The sequence below is a fragment of the Gymnoscopelus braueri genome (genome assembly GCF_963280865.1).
Source record: "Gymnoscopelus braueri genome assembly, chromosome: 24".
Taxonomy (NCBI): domain Eukaryota; kingdom Metazoa; phylum Chordata; class Actinopteri; order Myctophiformes; family Myctophidae; genus Gymnoscopelus; species Gymnoscopelus braueri.
The window spans coordinates 3,830,256-3,855,401 of NC_137626.1; the positions used below are offsets into that span (position 1 = coordinate 3,830,256).

A 25,146-nucleotide genomic window follows, 5' to 3' on the forward strand; every position below is an offset into this window, starting at 1 on the left:
GCAGACATGGCAACACTGGTCTGAGGTTTGGAATGGAGGGGGAGGGAGCGTTGCCAGGCCTGATGGGAGAGCTGTGTGTTTGGAGAAATTTCTTTGTTGTTTACGTCTGTTTGTGGCCTCTCTTCTACAGGGTGTTTGTCTCGCTTTCACTGTCCCTTTTTTTAAATGTTTTACTCTCGGTCACACGTCATGTGTGTGGAGAGGAATTAATTGGCATAACGACTACATTGGGGTGAAAAAGGGGTAAAAAAAAGAATTGGCAACTCTAAATTTAGAGTAAGTAAAACATTTAAAAAAAAGACAGAAATCAGAAAGATATATTAAACATTTTCAAAATCCTAAAAAAAAAATGGGAAAAAAATATTTAAAAAATAATTTTCACGATTTTTCAAAAATAGCAGATCTACAAGCTCGTAGCGCGGCACTCGGTGCCGCGCTATGAGCTTGTATATCTGCTATTTTTGAATAGCCAAAGAAATCTAAAGTGACACAGATGCGTTCTAGGTATTGATGGGTTAACCTCTAGAATAAGTCTGCCTACTTATCCTACATGATCTCCCTCCACACAGCTGATTCTAATTAATCATCAATGGTTCGTGACACTTTGCTGTAATCTAATGGTACACACTGCACGACCTTTGCCACGATTATGCTGTCGCCGATCTATTTTGGCGCTCGCCGACAAAAGCCCCGATCTGACGCAAGATCGAGGCTTTGCTCGCCAAGGTGTTGCTCGCTGTGTGTGATGGGCTCTGCGAGGCGATCATCCGGTCGCGACTCAAGCGCCCGGCGATGCCTTCCCCGAGCGTTTCTCGATATCTAGCAGGTTTGATAGTTGGCTCTGTCACCGACTGGAGTATGAACGGGGTTTGCGATCAATCTGCGAGGAGATCCGTGCTACAGCCAATGAGAGCACAGGACAGCTGTGCTCACAGGCAGAAAGTCTGTCTCTCTGTCTGTCTGTATCGATAGATGGATGTCAATATAGGCTATAAACCTTTATTCCGTGGGTGAATTCAGGTGTCATACATACTGTATTGGTAGCTATGTTAAATATCGCTGTTAAATATAGTCCTAAAACCAACGCATCTCACTTTAATATGTTGATAAAACAGCGTTGGAATCAGCAGTACACAGGAGTGCAACTGTTATTATGGAAACATTTGGACCACATGCGCTCTCTCTCTGTGTGTGTGTGTGTGTGTGTGTGTGTGTGTGTGTGTGTGTTAGGGCATTAACAGAATAATCGAATATTCGAATATTCGACTATCAAAACCACTATTCGACCATGGTAATCAAAGTCGATTATTCTATAAAAAAAAAAATCTGTGGCTTTTCTACAGCAGACACGCAGCTGTGAGCTCTAGTGTGACATCAACTCGCATTCCTTGAGTCGAGTCGTCAAAAAATAAAATAAAATACTTATAGGTCGAATAATTCGAATGCTAAAAATCACTATTCGTGAATGCCCTAGTGTGTGTGTGTGTGTGCACGCGCGTGTGCGTGTGTGTGTGCGCGTGCGCGGAGAGAGAGACAGAATGATTTAATGAAACTCATTAGTGTCCTGTATCGGGTCTGGATCGCATCTTGGTGAAATCTTGCAGTGTGTGATCCCTTGTCGGCGATCAATCGTGTGGTGTGAAAACCACAACGATATTACGACAGCTAGACAGGCCCTGCGGCCAAATATATATATATATAATTTTGAGGGTCCTTGGCACGAAAAAGTTTGATAAACTACTGATTTGGAAGGCATTTGTAATGTGTTAACTTCTAACTCCTGTCCTATGGTCTTGTGTCTCTGTTTCTCTCTCTCTCTCTCTCTCTCTCTCTATCTGTCTCTGTCTCTGTCTCTCTGTCTCTCTGTGTCTCTCTCTGTCTCTGTCTCTGTCTCTGTCTCTCTCTCTGTCTCTCTCTCTGTCTCTCTCTGTCTCTCTCTGTCTCTCTCTCTCTCTCTCTCTCTCTCTCTCTCTGTCTCTCTCTCTCCAGGTCCAAGAAGTTCTTCAGCTTCATGGAGGGCTGCCTGGTGAAGAACTACACGGCGCGGCCCCCCACAGAGACGCTGCTCAAACACCCCTTCATCAGAGACCAGCCCAACGAGAGGCAGGTCCGCATCCAGCTCAAAGACCACATCGACCGCACCAAGAAGAAGAGGGGAGAGAAGGGTGGGTCTGTCTCTGTCTCTGTCTGTCTGTCTGTCTGTCTGTCTGTCTGTCTGTCTGTCTGTCTGTCTGTCTGTCTGTCTCTCTCTCTCTCTCTCTCTCTCTCTCTCTCTCTCTCTCTCTCTCTCTCTCTCTCTCTCTCTCTCTCTCTCTCTCTCTCTCTCTCTCTCTCTCTCTCTCTCTCTCTCTCTCTCTCTCTCTCTCTCTCTCTGTCTCTCTCTCTCTATCTGTCCACCTTACCTCTGTATGTCTCTAGGCCTGTCACAATTATTACATAATCGCCTATTCGCAATTATTTGAGATAATCGTTTTTTTTTTGTTGCATAATCGTCAATCATTTCCATGATGATTTTTTTAAAAGTAAAAGTTATAAAATGATGTAAGTTATTTGTCATGCCCTGTGCAACTTTAGTTTATGAAGCCTAAAAGACAAACAGAAATATCATTTGTATTCATAATGTTCTAATGACAGGAACACAATTAAATCGTTGATTGCAATTATTTGAGCGACAATTCATTGTCAAGTAAAATGTCATAATAGTGATGACTGTATTTTTAGTTGTTATTCTCTTCTCTCTCTACAGATGAAACAGAGTATGAATACAGTGGCAGTGAGGAAGAGGAGGAGGACCCACCAGGGGAGCAGGAAGGAGAACCCAGGTACCGTCTCCTTTTATTGTCTCCCTGTCCGTCCGTCCGTCCGTCCGTCCGTCCGTCCGTCCGTCCGTCCGTCCGTCCGTCCGTCCGTCCGTCCGTCCGTCCGTCTGTGGACAGCTAATCTCCAGCACTGTTGCCTTGATCGCAGCCAAACTGTGCACACACACTCCCTGGATGCCAGAGCAGAACCTCTGCCCCAACATGGGCCTGTTATAGCGCCACAAAGAGGCCGATTTTTGTACACATTACTTTTTGACAGTACTCCTATATCCAGATTTTGTCCATGCAAATCGGTACACAGTATCTCTATAGTCATTAAACCATTGTCATTGTCCAAACCACATTGTCCAAACATCACACAAATCAGTACACATTATCTCTTTAGTCAAGTGATCAAGACGAATCCATCCCATCTGTCAGAATTTTCACATTCCAGCCTGATTGGTTGATTTTGCATCGAGGCAAAGAGGAGCGAATTCATTGTAAGCGTGTGCGTCTCAACGCTGAATTCAAGCCAGCAGCGGACCTTTCCGCCCTGCTCTCCCTCAGTCTTAAAGAACCACCCCAGACTTTAGACTTCTAGCCAAGATCTCTGCACATATTTTTGTTTGAAATGACATTCACTGACATTCAGGTTGAAACCGTGTGATTTGTCATTTGCCCTTTTGAAAGTCACTACGCTGAGAATTTTAGCTAATGTTGAGAAAAATATATTTATATGTCATTATAATACTTTGTATCCAGAGGATAATATTATAATACTTTGTATCCAGAGGTTAATAATATAATACTTTGTATCCAGAGGATAATATTATAATACTTTGTATCCAGAGGATAATATTATAATACTTTGTATCCAGAGGTTAATATTATAATACTTTGTATCCAGTGGTTAATATTATAATACTTTGTATCCAGAGGATAATATTATAATACTTTGTATCCAGAGGTTAATAATATAATACTTTGTATCCAGAGGATAATATTATAATACTTTGTATCCAGAGGATAATATTATAATACTTTGTATCCAGAGGTTAATAATATAATACTTTGTATCCAGAGGATAATATTATAATACTTTGTATCCAGAGGATAATATTATAATACTTTGTATCCAGTGGTTAATATTATAATACTTTGTATCCAGAGGATAATATTATAATACTTTGTATCCAGAGGATAATATTATAATACTTTGTATCCAGAGGTTAATATTATAATACTTTGTATCCAGCTCCATCGTTAACCAGCCTATAATATTAACATTATTATACTTTGTATCAGCTCCATAGTTAACCAGCATGTTACTTTGTATCAGCTCCATAGTTAACCAGCATGTTACTTTGTATCAGCTCCATAGTTAACCAGCCTGTTACTTTGTATCAGCTCCATAGTTAACCAGCCTGTTACTTTGTATCAGCTCCATAGTTAACCAGCCTGTTACTTTGTATCAGCTCCATAGTTAACCAGCATGTTACTTTGTATCAGCTCCATAGTTAACCAGCCTGTTACTTTGTATCAGCTCCATAGTTAACCAGCCTGTTACTTTGTATCAGCTCCATAGTTAACCAGCCTGGGGAGTCCACGCTGCGTCGGGACTTCATCCGCCTGCAGCAGGAGAACAAGGAGCGGTCTGAGGCGCTGCGACGCCAGCAGCTCCTGCAGGAGCAGCAGCTCCGCGAGCAGGAGGAGTACAAGCGCCAACTACTGGCCGAGAGGCAGAAGCGCATCGAGCAGCAGAAGGAGCAGAGGAGGCGCCTAGAGGAGGTGTGTGTGTGTGTGTGTGTGTCTGAGAGAGAGAGAGAGAGAGAGCACATCTTACTCCAACCTCTCTTTATCCCCCCTCCCTCCCTCCACTCTCTGTCTCTCTCGCCCCCAATCTCTCCCTGTCACAAAAATATCTTTTAAAATATCTTTTATTTTTATTTTTGAATTCCCATTTCTGATAAGTAGCAGCTATATATGCTTCCATTGTTTTGATTCATATTAGGATACATTAGCACGACGGCAATCTGGGAACCCAGAACCAAATAAGAATGAAAAACAGCGCCCTCTGCTGTTTGTACTATCTTACTTGGCTCTGGGACAATGGCGACGTAGCACACGTGCGCAAAGGAAACCGGGGTTTTGGTCTGCCTTCAGCTTTCACTTCCGGTGGTGCCACTATGTTTTCATTCCCACTAACAATATTTCTACACGGAACACTAACACCACTTCTCCCAGAGAACATGGATCGTTTTGGTTATAAGCCCACTTGTTTCTATGATGAAAGAGTAAGTTAAAATGTGAATATCTTTCCGTGGTTTTGTCTGCTCCGCGGACGCTATTGTTAAATTAGTTTGGGTTTGTTTCGAGGGGGAAAGATCGACGGACACGTGAATCCCGCCCACTACATTTGATTGGGTAAAGCGCGGCCTGCTTCCTGATCTGAAGGCACGCCCACTTGTAGCCCAGTGCGTACATGTTATGACGAACCTTTCACGACAGATTCCAACGCAGAGCAGAATCTGTTCTTGAGAGATTAGCACGACGGTAAAGAGGAAACGGAAGCGGGGAGGAGGCGTCACGTTCGCTTTTGTGTCCAGTGGTTAATATATTAACCCATTAAAACCGGGAAAAGCATCTGCGTAACCACTTTAACCATTATTTTATACTTGCTATTTTTGAAAAATCATGAAAATGTGTGCAAATCTTTGAATACTAATATATATATTTCAAAGCGAACATTTTTAACTCAAATCTTTGCTTCTGGTGGGTCCCTGGATCAACATATTTTGAGATGGGGGTCGGCGGCCAAATACATATCATTTTGCGGTTCCTTGACATGAAAAAGTTTGAGAAACACTGATATTATAGCGACATACGTTTTTCAGAAAACTGTTAGAGATTTTGAAGATTTGTAAAGATTTGCAAAAATGTTCTCGATTTTTCTAAAATAGCAGATCTACAAGCTCATAGCGCGGCACCGAGTGCCGCGCTATGAGCTTGTAGATCTACTATTTTTGAATAGGCAAAGAAACGACCCCCCCCCTACACACACACACACTTCACTGTCCTGTATGATGGAAACATACCTGTCATCACACTCTCTATCTCTCTCTCTCTCTCTCTCTCGGTCCAACAGCAACAGCGCAGGGAGCGTGAGATGAGGAGGCAGCAGGAGCGTGAGCAGCGGCGCAGGGAGCAGGACGAGAAGAGACGCGTGGAGGAGATGGACCGCCGGCGCAAGGAGGAGGAGGAGAGGAGAAGAGCGGAGGACGAGAAGAGGAGGAACGACCGCGAGCAGGTACTGTACACACACTGTGTGTGTGTGTGTGTGTGTGTGTGTGTGTGTGTGTGTGTGTGTGTGTGTGTGTGTGTGTGTGTGTTTGTGTCACACAAGAAGTTGGGGAAAATAGCAGATCTACAAGCTCACAGCTCGGCGGGAAGCGACGCGCTGTGAGCTTGTAGATCTGCTATTTTCACTAGTTTGGGTCCCGGGCAAACTGATCTAATTTGTCTTTTGGGTCTTGAGCTAAAACGTTTGGGAACCACTTTACTAGAGAATAAAAACATGTCTACACTGCTATTTAAATGATTTGGTGATGGGGGGGGGGCTACCCATACGTTTATGCTTGGATCGCTGAATGTCAGAACCTCTGTTAATGTCAAGCATGGCAAATCTGTCTTGAGTTTTGACAGTTAACACAATGGGTGCCAGAAGGTTTATTAAATCTCACCGTTTGCAACGCTGCGCTGTTTAGAGCTGTAGACGCCACGGCGAGCACACGCACGTAAACAATGCATGCGTGGACGACGATGGATGGTCCTGGCTAACGCCTGGAACAACAACATGTCTCACGCGAGTCACCGTTGCGGAGCGATCGCGCATCGAGAATGACTCGTTTTGCCCACTGTAAAAAGTTAAGTAGATACAGAGATTTTTTAGCAAGGAGATAGAATGGAAGCGGATGGGAGCCAGATTTTTTGCCATGGTGATCCGTCTGTCCCTTACTTCTTAAGAGTGTTCATGGGTGATTCCAGAGCTGCGCTAGCCCCCCCCCCTTGTGGACAAAAACGAAAAAAACAAAAAGACTTAAAACACGGTGTGAACCGTGTTCGGCACCCGATGTGTTAAAGGGATACTTCACTTTCGGCGGGGGGAAACATTTAAAAAATATATTAAAAATAAATGAAAAAAGTAATGGAAAATTCATGGCCCCCTCACGCATTAGAGTGTCCTACTAATGTGTGAGGGGGCCTTTATTTTGCCATAACTTCTTTCATTTTTTTTTAATATTTTTTTTTAATGTTTATTTTATGTGAAAGTGAAGTATCCCTTTAACTGATGAGGGAGAAAAAAACAGGAAGGTTTCAAAGTTGGCGGCTGCCGTTCCTTTTTTCCACTCCTTATGTGTGCCTGCCAATCACAGCGTGCGCTCTGTCTTGATTGACAGGAGTACATCCGTCGTCAGCTGGAGGAGGAACAGAGACACCTGGAGATCCTGCAGCAACAACTACTGCATGAGCAGGCCATGTTACTGGTATGATACACACACACACACACACACACACACACACACACACACACACACACACACACACACTGCTGCATGAGCAGGCCATGTTACTGGTATGATACACACACACACACACACACACACACACACACACACACACACACACACACACACACACACACACACACACACACACACACACACACACACACACACACACACACACACACACACACACACAGCTGCATGAGCAGGCCATGTTACTGGTATGATACACACACACACACACACACACACACACACACACACACACACACACACACACACACACACACACACACACACACACACACACACACACTGCTGCATGAGCAAGCCATGTTACTGGTATGATACACACACGCACACGCACACACACACACACACACACACACACACACACACACACACACACACACACAGGCCATGTTGCTGGCACTCACGGACACACACACACACACACACACACACACACACACACACACACACACACACACACACACACACATACACACGCAACAACCTACTCTTGGTTTCAGGAGAGAGCAGACAATGTTTCTTTGATTAAACCCATGCTGACACCAATGTTACTTTTAGCATTTGTTTTTCCATAAACCATACCATGTTTATTCGTCCTAAAACATAACCTATTGTGTTATTTTGACTTGCCTGTTTGTTTTTGTCCCACAAAAAGTTACATATACGTTTCTGTTCCTTAAAAAACTGTGTGTGTTTATAACAGAAAGTCATTTAATGTGTATGAAGACATGTAAGAATGAAAGAGAATATTGGATACATTTGGCAGTGGTGGAAAGTAACTAAGTAACTAACTAAGCATTAACTTAAGTACTGTACTTAAGTACAATTTTGAGGTATTTGTATTTTACTTGAGTATTTCCAATTTCCAATACTTTTACTTCTACTCCACTACATCTCAGAGGCAAATATTGAACTTTTACTCCTCTACAATTATTTGAAAACTTTAGTTACTAGTTACTTTGTAGATTTTGATTATTATTACAAAACATACATTAACCACTTCAACCATACATTTCGACCATTTGAAAATAGCCGATCTACATGATCTAAAATGCGTCGCGATGCGACGCATTGTGAGCTTGTAGATCTGCTATTTTATTCTGACATTTTATACATGTGAAAACTTGTGAAATGGGACATTATGCACAATGAGCAATTTCGACTTTTGGTAGTTTTAAGTGCATTTTGATACCAATACTTTTACTCAAGTAAATTTCGAAATCCGGACTTTTACTTGTAACAGAGTATTTCTTACATTGCAGTATTGATACTCTTACTTAAGTAAAACATTTGAGTACTTTTCCCACCACTGCCATCAGGAAATGTTCAGACGGAGGAGGTTTTCTTTACAGGTCGGGGAGGTCTGAGTCATTGTGTGTGTGTGTGTGTGTGTGTGTGTGTGTGTGTGTGTGTGTGTGTGTGTGTGTGTGTGTGTGTGTGTGTGTGTGTGTGTGTGTGTGTGTGTGTGTGTGTGTGTGTGTGTGTGTGTGTGTGTGTGTGTGTGTGTGTGTGTGTGTGTGTGTGTGTGTGTGTGTGATGATTGTAACTGATCTAACTGGTGTGTTTCTCCACTGAGTCATCACATTGTCTTGGCTGGTCTGCGTTTCATTACGTTTTGCAATAATTGTGTAAACTCAGCGTATTTGATTGTTCTTTTTTTTTGACTGAAAACTGTCTGAGTGCCTTATTCATTAGCTTAGCTTCATTAGCTTAGCTTCAGAGGAGCGTACCCGTGGTTCTGCATGTTTAGCTCATTGATTGAGTCACGACATGCTCTGAGACGCATCGCCACCATGTTATGATGTGGTTAAAATAAGACCAGGATGTCTTGGTCTTTGTATTTTTCTGCTTTTTTCTGTCAAAAAGGGGAATAGTTACAGACTGGACACTTGACACATCAGAACCTCCCATCGCACTTTTAAGTTATTAAAGGGATAGTTCACCCAAAAAAGTTATTTTCTTACTATCGAGTCACCCCATGGAGACTTGAATTCATGGATATTTTGTAGTGTTTGTCGCACCCAAACTGATTTAGCTCCGTTCATAAACTATTTACTATTTACTGCCATTTTGGCCGTTTTTGTTTGTCCGCGAGCGAAAGGGTACAGGGCCACGGGTCCATTTGGTTCCGTGCGGGGACGCAACCTGGTATAATATGACTGGGTCATATCTTGTTTAGTTTTTGTCTCATTCCTAAGCCAATAATTTGATGACCAGCGGACCGGAACCGCTGCTGGTCATCAAATTATTGTCTCAGGAATGAGACAAAAACTAAAACATATCCATGAATTCAAGTCTCCATGCGGTGACTAATAGATAGAAAAAAAGTCATTTTGGGGGTGAACTATCCCTTTAAGTTATTTACAAAAGGTACTTAATACTTAATATCAAATTATATCCCTCAAAATAATAACGGTGTCGTGCCCTAATGTGAAGGCACCTCAACAACCAGGAAATGCACAGCGAAGAGAATGTATTGATATAATCTATTTAATCTACACGTTTAAAACGGCGTGTCTTAGTTTTCTGTCTTTTGTGAAGCAGTTTTTTTTACTAATAGGAGACGTGTTTAAAAACATCTCTGTTTCCGTTTGACAAAGGAGACACTCTGGTAGGGAATAGGATGGAAGAGGCTTCGGTGAGACTAAAACTAGCTGTGGACAAAAGTCCAAACCAGTGTTTCGTCTCCGTCGGGTGGAAACCTCACATGTCCAAAACGCGTACTTTTCAGGATTCTAATTCAGAAACATCAAAAGCAGCAGATCTACAAGCTCGAAACGCGTCGCTTCGCGCCGCGTTTCGAGCTTGTAGATCTGCTACTTTTGACGCTTTTGTGTGACACTGTAGGTATGACCAAGTAGGGCCGTAATTGTACGAAAAAACACAAAGAGTTAGACTATGGAGGTAAGAGGTTTCTGCCCGACGCAGACGATTTGTAATGAGCTGTTGGACGTGTCCACAGAAACACGGCTATTTAAAACTTAATGTATGGTTTCTCCTAGAAGAAAGTCGGCATTATAGGACAGAAATAGGCCTGTGGCGGGAAACAACCTTTACATAACTGCCCACCATTTTCCAAAAGCATACCGGTTCTGTTTTTTTCCGTATTTACATATTTTTCTTTTCACTCAAACTCTCATGTGATAAAAACCCTCTGCTTCTCTGTCATCTCTGTTGCCGTACAGAAGCAGTGGATGTTTGAATATCACATGTTAATCTATTAAGACAGGGAACGCATCCGTGTGATTTATTTGGGTATTAAAAAAAATTGCAGATATACAAATATGATTTGTATATCATCTGTATATTATACATACAGATGCTTGTAGATCTGCTATTTTTTTGAAAAATTGTGGAAAAATGTGTGCATATCTTTGAATATATATTATATATGTTTTACAGCGAACATTTTTAACTCCGATCTGTGCTTCTGTCCCTGGCTGGAACAACACATTTTGAGATGGGGGTCCGCGGCCAAATACATATAATTTTGGGGGTCCTTGACATGGAAAAGTTGGAGCACCACTGACCACATTTTTAGATATGTATTTGGCCGCGGACCCCCATGTCAACATGTTTTGTTCCAGGGACCCCCCCCAGAAGCAAAGACTTGAGTTACAAATGCTCGCACATGATTTACACAATTTCTCAACATTTTTCAAAAATAGCAGATCTACAAGCTCATTTGAGGCACTCACACAGCTAGACTTTTCAGATTGCATTGAAGTGCAACGATAACATAACTCGGGACAAGCAAAGGTGACACCAACGTCCACTGCGTTGCATTACCCATGCCTCAAGCAACGTATCAAGTCTCTGCACGTTGATTTTCATACCGAACTGAAATGAGAGGAAAATCATGTGATGAGCACAAGTTCTCAGTTTGTTCTTTAGACCGACCTACAGATTGTGGCTGATACTCTACTTGCTGCTTGGTTGCAGCAAATACAAAACAACAACGGTATGCTTTGTAAAACCATCAACATTGACTGTTAGTCTAGGTATATTTTAACGTCAACGTGCTAAACATGCAATACCACCGGTATGGTCCTTGTTTTAGAAAGATTTGGTTTCCTCTTTGTTGGCAGATTTCACACAGTTCAAACCTATACAGTATCCTGCCCTACACAGCCTGTTAGTGCTGTAACTATGGCTTTAAAGAGTTCATGTAGTTACTGCACGTAGGCTTTGTAGGGCAGTGTAGTCCCTTATAGCAGTGGTTCTCTGAGTGGGTTCTGCCGGGGACCCCCAGGGGTCCTTGGGGGGGGTTCTAGGGTTCTGCTATTTTTCTACATTTTTTAAAAAAATATCTAAAACGTTAATAATGAATCATTTTGATATTTTTTCTTTACATACATCTTCTCTTCTGGGGGGTCCCTGACACACAACACCTTTTCAGGTGCGGGGTCCGCGGCCAAACACATATCTATTTGGGGGTCCTTGACATGAAAAAGTTTGAGAACCACTGCCTTTATAAGTGCTTTATTCAAACAAATCAATATGCAAAGTAAAGTGTATATAACTGACTAATGGACAGTACATTATCAGTGTAGATAGAACAATGGATCTCAACCAGTGGTCCGGGGACCACCAGTGGTCCTTGGGGGGGTACCAGGGGATCATATTAAAAAAAATAGCAGATCTACAAGCTCATAGCGCGGCACCGAGTGCCGCGCTATGAGCTTGTAGATCTGCTATTTTTGAAAAAATCTTGGAAATGTGTGCAAATCTATGAGTATATATATTTTTAAAGGGAACTTTTTTTACTCAAATCTTTGCTTCTGGGGGTTCCTGGCACATAACATTTTCAGATGGGGGTCCGCGGCCAAATGTATATCATTTTAGGGGTCCTTGGCATGAAAAAGGTTGAAAACCACAGGTGTAGAACAATGGGGTGGTGTCTGTACCGTAACCTTCTTCATCCTCCTCTCCACCTCCGACCTCAACCGACCTCCACACCCACTCCGCTGACCTCTGACCTCCACCCCCGCTCCGCTGACCTTCTGACCTCCACCCCCACTCTGCTGCGCCGCAGGAGTTCAAGTGGCGGGAGCTGGAGGAGCAGCGTAAGGCGGAGCGTCTTCACAAGCGCCTGCAGCAGGAGCAGGTGTACCTGCTGTCTCTGCAGCACCACAACAAACAACAACAACAACAACAACAGCAGCCCGCCGACAACAACAACACAACCACCAAAGACCCCGTCAAAGCCCCCGACAGCCAGGCCAAACCCCCCCAGACCCCCGCCGTCCCCCCAGACAGAGTTCCCCTCGCCGCGACCCCACAAGCCCACGTCCTGGAGAACCCGGCCCCTCTGGCGAGAGGTGGTCCCCCTGAGGCCCTCAAGACGGTCCCCCAGGCGATCCTTTGCGATGCCGCCGAGACCCCCGAGACCCCCGAGGCCCCCGAGGCCCCCGAGACGCCGGCACCGGTACCGGAGAAGGCAGACTCTCGCGAGACCGCCGCTTCCCCCCAGACCCCGGCCACCGGTTCCGATCCCGCTAGCCCCCAGACCCCAGAAACCCCCGCTGACTCTAAGCCTCCCCGGGCGGAGAGCCCGGAGCCCGATAGGCCTGCCGAGCCTGTCAGTCATCCTCCCCAGCCTATCAGAGAGGTGAACCTCATCCTCGGCCTGGGCGCTCTCTCTCTTCCTACCGCCTGCTTTGATTCTAGTTTCTTCTTTGCTTTGTCTTCCACACACACACACACACACACACACACACACACACACACACACACACACACACACCATTCTGATAGGTGGTGTGAGCCACGCATTATGGTTTTCTTTTGCTTTATAACCCGTACATGACACAGACCCTCCAGAAAAATGCGATTATGCGATCGCAGAATTTACCGCATAATCAGCAAAATGGCGCATAATTAGGCAGTTTTTTTCAAAAAGGCCGCATCGCATTGCATAATATGCGCATCGCATCCCACAATATGCGCATCGCATCGCATAATATGTGCAACGCATCGCATATTTCCGCATATTTTGCAACTTTTCACATATTTTGCATTTTTCGCAACTTTTCGCATATCTCATATTTCTCGTATTGCCGCATATTTCACAACTTTCCGCATATTTCGCAACTTTCCGCAATTTCACCACATAAAATTGCAAAAAGAAAACGCATATTTCAGCGCAAAATCAAGGATTTTAGCCCGCATGATCAAGAGTTTTAGCCCACGTTTTTCGGGAGGGTCTAATGACAAGCTAAGACCTCTATAACACACATGACTAGCTAAGATCTTCATTAATAATTCACAATTCAGTTCATTTCCCCTCTTCAGAGGGAAATTACTTGCAATGAATTCCCAGAAAGGCAGAGCCTCTGGAGGCCCAGATACTCCAGACAGCGGCGACACACATGTTGTCATGTTTTCGGGACGCTAACAGAGCGGCTAACGTGCCACAGCCCCCTTCGGCATGGCGCGCCGTAACGGGCGTGAGGGAGAAAGGAAAACCACAGGGCTCACAACCAAGCCTTGTTTAATGTAATCCTGCTCTTTTCTGGCCTTTCTCTGTTGCTTGCCTCTATGCTGCATCCTAAAAAACCTTTGTGGCGTTATGTTTTGACCGATGCAATGGTCCATTAAAACAGGTTAAGCGAGAAAAGGATGAAGCAATGTATTTGAGAATGCGATAGTTGTCTAGGGACTATAGTAACTTAATTTATTATAGATTGCGTTTACATGTGCTAGACCGTCATAATAACTGTATACTTATTTTCCTAACAAATTCACTGTGAATTTGGGTCCCATCTCGACCACAAAGGGGAATAGCTGCCTTTTATTCCTGGGCGCCGTGTATGTTTTGAAATGTTTTGTCAACGGGAGCGCCGCATACTTATGCTACACCACAAACACCAGTAGCGTCGAGAGTTAAAACATTTTCAACTAAGGGCGTTTTAGAAGAGCACTTTTTAACCCATTGATACCTGGAACGCATCTGTGTCACTTTAGATGTCTTTGGCTATTCAAAAACAGCAGATATACAAGCTCATAGAGCGGCACCGAGTGCCGCGCTACGAGCTTGTAGATCTGCTATTTTTGAAAAATCTTGAAAAAAAATGTTTTAGATTTTTTTCAAAAAACTGTTAAAATTTTTAAAACATTTAAAAAAATCGCCTCAGGTCTTAAAGGGTTAAGCTGGGACAACAAAAAAAAGGCTGTGTTGGACACGGCCCCAGTTAAGGGGGGGGGGGGGTAGATGTGTTAAAGATGTTAAAGAGACAGGAGACTTGAGTCAAGAGAGGAGGAAGGACATGCAACATAGGATCACGGCCGGAATCGAACCGCCCCCCCCCCGGGGGTGTTGCACTCGTGTGCTCTGTCTACTACACACTCTCTGGTCACCTGACCGCTTGGCCCCGCCCCCTCTACTCCTGTCATCATGGTCTTTAGCCGGCGGTCTGTTTGTTTCATAGAGTGAAAACCAAGCCTCGTCGGGGATTTCTCTTCACACTGAATGGCCTCCCTGAAACCAAACCTGCATAATGTGTGTGTATGTGCATACTGTATGTGTGTATGTGCATACTGTATGTGTGTATGTGCATACTGTATGTGTGTATGTGCATACTGTATGTGTGTATGTGCGGTAAGGGCCAGTGCATGGAGATGGCTGAGGCCCACACTAACATGCTGGATGCCCTGAGCCTCTCTCTCCAGTGACTGGGGACTGTTGCCATGTCATTAACATGTCTTTAACATGTCATTAACATGTCATTAACATGTCTTTAACGTGTCATTAATATGTATTTAACGTGTCATTAACGTGTCTCTCCTTGTAACTCCAGCGAATTCCATGAAAGTCTTTGCAGGCAGCAGGTGTGTGTGTGTGTGTGTGTGTGTGTGTGTGTGTGTGTGTGTGTGTGTGTGTGTGTGTGTGTGTGTGTGTGTGTGTGTGTGTGTGTGTGTGTGTGTGTGTGTGTGTGTGTGTGTGTGTGTGTGTGTGTGTGTGTGTGTGTGCTGTATAGTAACCTCTCAGTATTCACCTACACTTTTTTCCAGCTTTTTCGCCCCTTCTTCACGTCACCCGTAACCTATGACCCCCGATTTAGACCCGTCCCACTGACTCTATGTCTCCCCCCGCAGGCCGACGAGAGGTACCGCAAGAACATCCAGGGCTCGCCGCAGTCCGCCCCGCCCCCCAAGCAGCCCCCCCTGCCCCCCCTGCCCCCCCGCTCCTCAGAGCCCTTCTCCAACGGCGGGCCGACGGCCGAAGCCTCCTCCGCCATGCACCGGCCCATGGAGCCTCAGGTAACTCTCCTCTTCAGACATCCTTTTTTTTTGTTTTTTGGGCTTGTTGGCAAACAAGCCACAGGGTTAGAACCATTGGCGTATTGTTGGCCCCGGTTAGCGGTTCACACTGTTAAAGGTTTGGTCCCTCTGTGGCTGGACTTCAGTGGTGTACTTAAGTACTGTACTTAAGTACAATTTTGAGGTATTTGTACTTTACTTGAGTATTTCCAATTTCCAATACTTTTACTTCTACTCCACTACATCTCAGAGGCAAATATTGTACTTTTACTCCACTGCAATTATTTGAAAACTTTAGTTACTAGTTACTTTTCAGATATAAATTATGATATAATGAAACATACATTAACCACTTTAAACCTATTTTATACATAGGCTATTTGAAAATAGCCGATCTACAAGCTCACAACGCGTCGCATCGCGACGCGTTGTGAGCTTGTAGATCGGCTATTTTCAATTATTTAGTACTTTTACTTTTGGTACTTTAAGTACATTTTGATGCCAATACTGTTGTACTTTTACTCAAGTAAATTTTTTATTCTGGACTTTTACTTGTAACAGAGTATTTTTATATTGCAGTATTGGTACTTTTACTTAAGTAAAGAATTTGAGTACTTTTTCCACCACTGCTGGACTTGAACCCGGGGCCCAGATTCCAGACGGAGGTCGTGCCGCTGCTAGTGGCCGGCTTCCTGCTTCATCACTCATTGCCTCAAACCCCCCCCCCCCCCCCCCCTTGTTTGTGTCCCGACTGTTTGAATGTTCATTGTGTGGTTTTGTGTCTTGATGTAAACAAAGATATTTTTCAAACAATTATTCTTAACACATCGGGTGCCAAACACGGTCTGAACCGTGTTTGCGCAGAGTAGCGGTCCGGTGCCGAACACGGTCCAGACCGTGAAATATGTCTTTTTGTTTTTTTCGTTTTTCTCCACACGGGCGGGGCTAGAGCAGCTCTGGGAGTACCCATTGTGATCTTGAGAAGGATAGGCCAGATAGATCACCGGAAACAAAAACATGGCTGCCATCCACTTCCTGTCTATTTCCTTCTTTAAAACACCTATATCTCCGAATCTGTTTCCGGTGGGGAAAACCGGTCATGCGCGATGCGCGATCCCCCCCCATTGTAACTCGCGAGTGAAATGTTATCGTTCCAGGCTGTAGCCAGGGTCATCGCGCAACATGAATGGATGTTTTTTTTTACATGGATTTGCTCCTCGTGGAGTCTAGAGCCTTAAACAGCAAAACGCAGTCAATGGGGAGAATGCTGGCACCCAACGTAAGTTGTTATGAAAAAATGCTGGCACCCAATGTGTTAAAAGTAGTTCAGTGTATGTCAGTATTTATGTCCCATCTTTATGCAGCAAAAATATATATACACATTTTCAAGCTTTTTCAAAAGTGCCGCGCTATGAGCTTGTAGATCTGCTAATAGCCGAAGTATAAAAATAACGGTGCTTTCCCAGATTGAAAGGGTTAAACTTCATCAAGCTATGACAAAGTTATGACGACTGAAACTATGGTGCCGTTTACACGAGGACCGTCTCTACAGGAAACGCCAAAATAAAGTATCAGATGTGCCGTCCGTTTACACGGGAGCGGTGTTTGCCGGGCTTGAATCCGCAAACAAAGTGAAACCACCTTCCAGGGTGGAAATCTTTGAAAACGCTCAACCTCGCGTCTCCATCTAAACGTGCAATACAGGGAAATCTGTATATATGTATATATATATATACAGTGATGAGCTGTGGATTTTTGAACTAGGGGGGCTATATTTTCTGGCGTCACGTGCACGCGCAGCGCACGTGCTCGCATGTGCACATAGCCAATCAGCTCAGTGCTAGTTGAAATACTGTATTCAACATGTGATTTTTTATGTAATTATATCTTATTATTTAGTTGCATTGTTAATTTGTTGTTTTTATTTTTGTTTCAATTAATTAATTATTTTATTTTCCTTTTAGTTTTATATAAAAGCCCTTTACATAGACTCACCCACACATAAGTACTTAAAATAATCAGACAACTTGTCTTTGTCTTGTCTCAGAGAACTGGGTCCTCTTCTAAGTGATCCCCTTCACACTCTGCAGTGCAGAGACTGTTGTCTCTCATTGTGAGAGGAATGTAACACATTCAATTCAAGTCCATGGCTTTTCTCCAGTAGCCTAATGTTATGCAAAGCAGCCAGGTAGACGCTATTGAGAACGGCTCGCCGCTGACGGCGCGAACATTGAGAGGCTATTGTTAAAACTTTAAGGTGTTAAAGACCGCAGCTGACGGTGCGTGCTCGCGCGTGCATGTGGAGCTCCCAGCCCCATAGCGCCAGAACTAAGGGGTCGCCGACCCCCCATAGCACCCCCTACAGCTCATCCCTGTATATATATATATATATATGTGTTTGTTATTCAGAAGGGGGCTCTGACGATAAATACAATAATTTGACATGCACATGTTTGAGGACTGTTTAAACAATAATAAAAAATAAAAAAAAAACAAGCCCAAAAGAAACGCAACGCGCAACTATTTTTACAAGCAACTTTACAGGAAAAACAAGCCCAAAGTCGCTTATAATAAGCGGACATGGCAACCCTAAGTTGAACCACGCTGTTCTGCGTGTACGTAAATAAAGGAAGTAGAACGGAAGTGGTTCTACGCATGCGTGACTGGTCTATATGGCAGCGAGTCACACCGACACGCGCCACCTAGCCACCTGGCATGCAAACTACAGCGTTAGAACTCACTGGAGCGTCTCCATGTAGATGCGAAATAAAAAGTGACGACGGTACGGCACTTTGTCCTTTTCTGTTCTGATCGTCCTCGTCTATACGTAGCCTATGACTAAATATAGCCAACTGACAATTTTGTTGACAAATTAAAACTAGACTAAAACCTGAGGGTCTAGTGTAGTGTAGTGTAGTCTAGTCTAGTCTAGTCTAGTCTAGTCTAGTTTTTGACAGAAAATGTTGATGTAGTTTTAGTCATAGTCTTTTGAATAAAATTCCATTTAGTTTTAGTCATATTTTAGTCATCTGAAATGTTTTAGTTTTTGTCTAGTTTCAGTCGACTAAATATCATAAGATTATAGTCGACTAAATCTACAGTTGATTTAGTCGACTAAAATGTATTTTGGCGGTGCCTTGATGGCGTCATAATGGCTGATTTTACACTCTGTTGCATGCTGAAAATAGCCGATCTACAAGCTCACAACGCGTCGCGCTGCGACGCGTTGTGAGCTGTTTGGTTGCACACCCTAGTGCAACCAAACATAAAATGACTTGTCTTTTAGTTCTACTGGATCTCTTCTCCACTAGATCCCTCACTGACATTTAGTCTAGTTTTTATCTGTTGACGAAATTGACAATATATTTAGTCTTAGTTTTAGTCATCGTAGCTTAGTTTTTATTTAGTTTTTATGTATTTTTCGTCAGTGACAAAAGTTAGTCGACGAACGTTTTTCGTCATAGTTTTAGTCGACGAAATCAACACTGGTGTTGTGTTGTGTTGTGTTGTGTTGTGTTGTGTTGTGTTGTGTTGTGTTGTGTTGTGTTGTGTTCTGTTGTGTTGTGTTGTGTGCATGTGTGTAAACACACGGACATAAAGGTGGTATAAGTGATGTGTGTTTTTGTTCAAACTTTAAAGCTCTATATTCTGATAGTAATCAGTCACAGTAAACAGGAAATACCTTTTCAGGTCGGGATACCAAATTCATGAGGAAAAAGTTTCATCTTAAATTAAAATGAGTTTGTTGACTTCCTTTTTTCACTGACTATATGACGACTAAAACTATGACTAAATATACCGACAATTTCGTAGACAAATAAAAACTAGACACAAATCTTAGGGAGGGACTAAGGACTTATAGTGTTCCAGCTCCAACTTTGTCTGCTAATTATTTTTTAAATAACTTCCAATTTCACTCGTTTATCCTGCATGACTTCTCTCTCCTGATTGGACAAATTCGGTATCACGACCTGAACATGTGTTTTTCCGTAGACACAGGGAGACCGAGCCCCTGTTACTGAACAAACACTCTCTCTCTCTCTCTCTAGTGACGATGACTATCCCGATATAGAGCTAATTAACACTTACTTTAACCCAAAAAAACGTATCACTAAACACCTCCTTTATAGAAAATGGCCGCCTCATCCTCACTGTGTTGTCTGCTTGTTTCACCTTACCCCCCCACCCCACTGTCTCCCCCCACAACCCCCCCACCCCCCCCCCACACCCCCTAAAAGGTGCAGTGGTCCCACCTGGCTGCTCTAAAAAGCAGTAACAGCGCCGCCCCCTCCTCCCCTCCTCCTCCTCTTCCTCCTCCTCCTCCTCCTCTGGCCGACTGCCGCTCCCAGTCCTTCGGCGAGGAGCCGGGTGGTGGCGGCGTTGGGGGCGTGGCCCCTGGCTTTGCTCAGCTCCACCTGCGCCCCCAGGACCCTCCTCCTCCTTCTGCCTCCGCTCCTCCTCATCCTCACCACCACCACCTCCACCACCCATCCCCCGCACGCACTGACCCCCAGCCTGCTCCCCTACACCTCCTCCAGACCCCCGCCCAGCCGGACCCCAGTGAGGAGACCCCTCCCAGGGTAAGGACGGACCCCCCCCCGGTCTCTATTCACAGAGACCTGCTCTGTGTCCACCAAGGTTGTTGCTAAAAACTAAAGCTAGCTGTCAATGACCATTTAAAACATTTGACTAACTCATTAATACCTGAGGTTTTCTAAATCAGTATTTCTCACACTTTGGAGATTCTTCAGAACCGTTCAAAAATAGCAGGTGTACAAGCTCGCGGCACGGACGTGACACGCTGTGAGCTTGTACGTCTAGGTGGGGTTGGTGAAAGGGTCTTTCTGTGTGGAGTTTGCATGTTCCCCCCGTGTCCTCTAGGGTAAAAACATGCAGTAATCCAGGTCTCTATACTGCCTCCCCCTGGTCAGCCGGGGCGCCTGATGGAGGGGAAAGGAACTGGTTGGAATAACGTGTTCCTTCCACGCGCTACGTCCTACCGGGGAAACTCCCCCCTGTCAGGTGATAAGAAGCTACGTCCTAGCGGGGAAACTCCCCCCTGTCAGGTGATAAGAAGCTACTTCCTACCGGGGACACTCCCCCCTGTCAGGTGATAAGAAGCTACGTCCTACCGGGGACACTCCCCCCTGTCAGGTGATAAGAAGCTACGTCCTACCGGGGAAACTCCCCCCTGTCAGGTGATAAAAAGCTACGTCCTACCGGGGACACTCCCCCCTGTCAGGTGATAAGAAGTTACGTCCTACCGGGGGAAACTCCCCCCTGTCAGGTGATAAGAAGCTACGTCCTACCGGGGACACTCCCCCCTGTCAGGTGATAAGAAGCTACGTCCTACCGGGGAAACTCCCCCCTGTCAGGTGATAAGAAGCTACGTCCTACCGGGGACACTCCCCCCTGTCAGGTGATAAGAAGCTACGTCCTACCGGGGAAACTCCCCCCTGTCAGGTGATAAGAAGCTACGTCCTACCGGGGACACTCCCCCCTGTCAGGTGATAAGAAGCTACGTCCTACCAGGGACACTCCCCCCTGTCAGGTGATAAGAAGCTACGTCCTACCGGGGAAACTCCCCCCTGTCAGGTGATAAGAAGCTACGTCCTACCGGGGACACTCCCCCCTGTCAGGTGATAAGAAGCTACATCCTACCAGGGACACTCCCCCCTGTCAGGTGATAAGAAGCTACGTCCTACCGGGGACACTCCCCCCTGTCAGGTGATAAGAAGCTACATCCTACCAGGGACACTCCCCCCTGTCAGGTGATAAGAAGCTACGTCCTACCGGGGACACTCCCCCCTGTCAGGTGATAAGAAGCTACGTCCTACCGGGGAAACTCCCCCCTGTCAGGTGATAAGAAGCTACGTCCTACCGGGGACACTCCCCCCTGTCAGGTGATAAGAAACTGCGTCCTACCGGGGACACTCCCCCCCTGTCAGGTGATAAGAAGCTACGTCCTACCGGGGACACTCCCCCCTGTCAGGTGATAAGAAGCTACGTCCTACCGGGGAAACTCCCCCCTGTCAGGTGATCAGAAGCGGCCTGCTCACTCCTCATGCGTTGAAGGAAGCATGAGCTCAGTTCGGGGCTCTCCCCAGGCTGGCAGAGGGAGAGTAGCGCCCAGGATTACAAGCTTAGGCAATTGGCGCCGGGTAAAAAAAAATGGGTTATAAAAATCGTGGGATAAAAAATGTAGGTGGCGAGATGCGGGACGGGGGGTCACCCTAACTGGCATACTCGCCGATACCGACACCAGAATTTAAAACAGTATCTACATCCAGGTATAAATGAGATGTGTTTTTGTCGACAGGTCCCGGTGAGGACCACGTCCAGGTCTCCTGTGCTGTCCCGTCGGGAGTCCCCGCTACCAACGCAGCCCAGCAGCCAGGGCGGCCAGAGGAACGCCGGCAGGTAACCATGGTTACAACCGTCTCTCTCACAACCACGTCAGGGGTTCATGGAATAACGTCTGGTGGTTATTTCTTGATGTTTTTACAAAACATTTACTCAGAGGTGTCACTTTATCAATTATGGTATTTTAGTCCGTTGTTGATCATAACGGGACACATCTCTGATAATGGAGGTTTGACTTCTGTCTACTGCTGTCCTACTGTCAGGGTTTACCTCTGTCTACTGCTGTCCTACTGTCAGGGTTTTACCTCTGTCTACTGCTGTCCTACTGTCAGGGTTTTACCTCTGTCTACTGCTGTCCTACTGTCAGGGTTTACTTCTGTCTACTGCTGTCCTACTGTCAGGGTTTACTTCTGTCTACTGCTGTCCTACTGTCAGGGTTTACTTCTGTCTACTGCTGTCCGACTGTCAGGGTTTTACCTCTGTCTACTGCTGTCCTACTGTCAGGGTTTACTTCTGTCTACTGCTGTCCTACTGTCAGGGTTTACTTCTGTCTACTGCTGTCCTACTGTCAGGGTTTACTTCTGTCTACTGCTGTCCTACTGTCAGGGTTTTACCTCTGTCTACTGCTGTCCTACTGTCAGGGTTTACCTCTGTCTACTGCTATCCTACTGTCAGGGTTTTACCTCTGTCTACTGCTGTCCTACTGTCAGGGTTTACCTCTGTCTACTGCTATCCTACTGTCAGGGTTTACCTCTGTCTACTGCTGTCCTACTGTCAGGGTTTACTTCTGTCTACTGCTGTCCTACTGTCAGGGTTTACCTCTGTCTACTGCTGTCCTACTGTCAGGGTTTACTTCTGTCTACTGCTGTCCTACTGTCAGGGTTTACCTCTGTCTACTGCTGTCCTACTGTCAGGGTTTTACCTCTGTCTACTGCTTTCCTACTGTCAGGGTTTACCTCTGTCTACTGCTATCCTACTGTCAGGGTTTACCTCTGTCTACTGCTGTCCTACTGTCAGGGTTTACTTCTGTCTACTGCTGTCCTACTGTCAGGGTTTACTTCTGTCTACTGCTGTCCTACTGTCAGGGTTTACTTCTGTCTACTGCTGTCCTACTGTCAGGGCACTGAGAGAGATAAGAACCAGTTCAGTGTTTGGATGCTGGCGGAGGTGTTTCAGTGATGTTTGCTGATGTTCAGTGTTTTTAAAGGCTGATGTTCAGGGTTTTTAAAGGCTGATGTTCAGTGTTTTTAAAGGCTGATGTTCAGTGTTTTTAAAGGCTGATGTTCAGTGTTTTTAAAGGCTGATGTTCAGTGTTTTTAAGGCTGATGTTCAGTGTTTTTTAAGGCTGATGTTCAGTGTTTTTAAAGGTTGATGTTCAGTGTTTTTAAAGGCTGATGTTCAGTGTTTTAAAGGCTGATGTTCAGTGTTTTTAAAGGCTGATGTTCAGTGTTTTTAAAGGCTGATGTTCAGTGTTTTTAAAGGCTGATGTTCAGTGTTTTTAAAGGCTGATGTTCAGTGTTTTTAAAGGCTGATGTTCAGTGTTTTTAAAGGCTGATGTTCAGTGTTTGTGAGGCTGATATGTTTGGCTGTTGTTTCCTCCAGTAACGCGGAGCCTCGTCTGCTGTGGGATCGGGTGGAGAAGCTCCAGCCGCGGCCGGGCAGTGGCAGCTCCTCCGGTTCGTCCAACGCCAGCTCCCAGGCCGGTTCTGGGGACCGTTTCAGACCCCGCTGTGAGTCCCCTGGTTACTGTACATACTGTACATACACCCTGACACTAATAACTGTACTGACTAGGGGTGGGACGATATATCGATATCGCGATATATCGCGATAGTTTCTCCCACGATAAATAATCGATATACTGCCGAAAAAAAACGATGTTAAAAAAAAAAAAAAAAAAAAAAATTTTGTTTTGTTTTTTGTTTGTGATACGTTGTTTTTCCGACTGTATTTGTGTGATGATGATTTTGAACTGTTTGGTGCTATTTTAAGTGTTTATGAATTGAATACAAGGACTATCGTGATATATCGTTGGTGAAATTTCATGCAATATATCGTGATATCGCAATATATCGAATAGCGTGATATTATCGTTATCGAGGGCCTAATATCGCCACAGATATCGTATCGTGAGATACCCATATCGTCCCACCCCTAGTACTGACTGCTTCAACCCACGCTGTGAGTCCCCTGGTTACTGTACATATAGCCTGACACTACTAACCTGTGGTGTTTTGGACGCTTCACAGGCCACCACGGCGCGTGGCCAGTCATTTTTCACGCACACGCGCAGGTACGGCACGGTGCGGTGCACACGCATGCACGCTAGAACGCGTCCTCCTAGATTTAACCCATTAAGACCTGAAGCCGATTCTACATGTCTCTTAAATCCCAACAGTTTTCTGGAAAACTTACGTTTCTGTATCAGTGGTGCTCCATCTTCTTCATGTCAAGAACCCCCAAAATTATATGAATGTGGTCGCGGACCCCCCGTCTCAAAAGATTTTGTTCCAGGGACCCCCCAGAAGCAAAGATTTGAGTCAAAAATGTTCGCTTTAAAAATATGTAATTCAAAGATTTGCACACATTTTCATGATTTTTCAGAAATATCTACAAGCTGCCGCTTGTAGATCTGCCGCTATGAGCTTGTATATCTGCTATTTTTGAATAGCCAAAGTGTAAAATAATGCTTTTTAGCTCGAATCTAAAAATGACACAGACGCGTTCCAGGTCTTAATGGGTTAACCAGCCAAGTACCCAAATGGCTACATTACATAACAGGTATACCGGTGAGCGTCCTCATACATTATAGCCTACACCTTTTTTCATCTCCTATAATTCAAGGCATTGCTTGAGAAGATTTACAAAGACTAAAACTAAGCTTAAAAACTAGTCATTGCCTATAGTAACATGTTTCCTACTACTGTTTGTACACCCCGTGAACCTCTAAGTAAAATTAATGTTAATCACACATTGAGGTCATTAACACATTGGGTGCCAAAAACGTATATATACGTTTTTGCAAATACACCCTCTGAGTGCCAAAAACGTATATTTACGTTTTTGGAAAAAATTATTTTTAATTATGTTTTTTCCAATTTTTTTTTCTTTTTTTCCTTCAC

General features: G+C 44.6%; 1 protein-coding gene across 7 annotated transcripts in view; it reads left to right on the forward strand.

Moving 5' to 3' along the window:
• Positions 1-25,146, forward strand: part of LOC308080967 (mitogen-activated protein kinase kinase kinase kinase 4-like) — a 101,439-nt gene that overhangs the window by 52,787 nt on the left and 23,506 nt on the right. For 2 of the 7 annotated variants that reach the window (XM_080423107.1, XM_080423110.1), the window contains exons 10-19: positions 1,990-2,165; positions 2,747-2,822; positions 4,379-4,589; positions 5,947-6,108; positions 7,259-7,345; positions 12,435-13,010; positions 15,497-15,661; positions 19,900-20,241; positions 21,981-22,081; positions 23,627-23,754. In XM_080423107.1, the coding sequence (XP_080279233.1) occupies positions 1,990-2,165; positions 2,747-2,822; positions 4,379-4,589; positions 5,947-6,108; positions 7,259-7,345; positions 12,435-13,010; positions 15,497-15,661; positions 19,900-20,241; positions 21,981-22,081; positions 23,627-23,754 (2,024 nt within the window). The remainder of the gene's footprint in view (positions 1-1,989; positions 2,166-2,746; positions 2,823-4,378; positions 4,590-5,946; positions 6,109-7,258; positions 7,346-12,434; positions 13,011-15,496; positions 15,662-19,899; positions 20,242-21,980; positions 22,082-23,626; positions 23,755-25,146) is intronic. The other 5 variants (XM_080423111.1, XM_080423113.1, XM_080423108.1 and 2 more) reach the window with 4 other exon arrangements.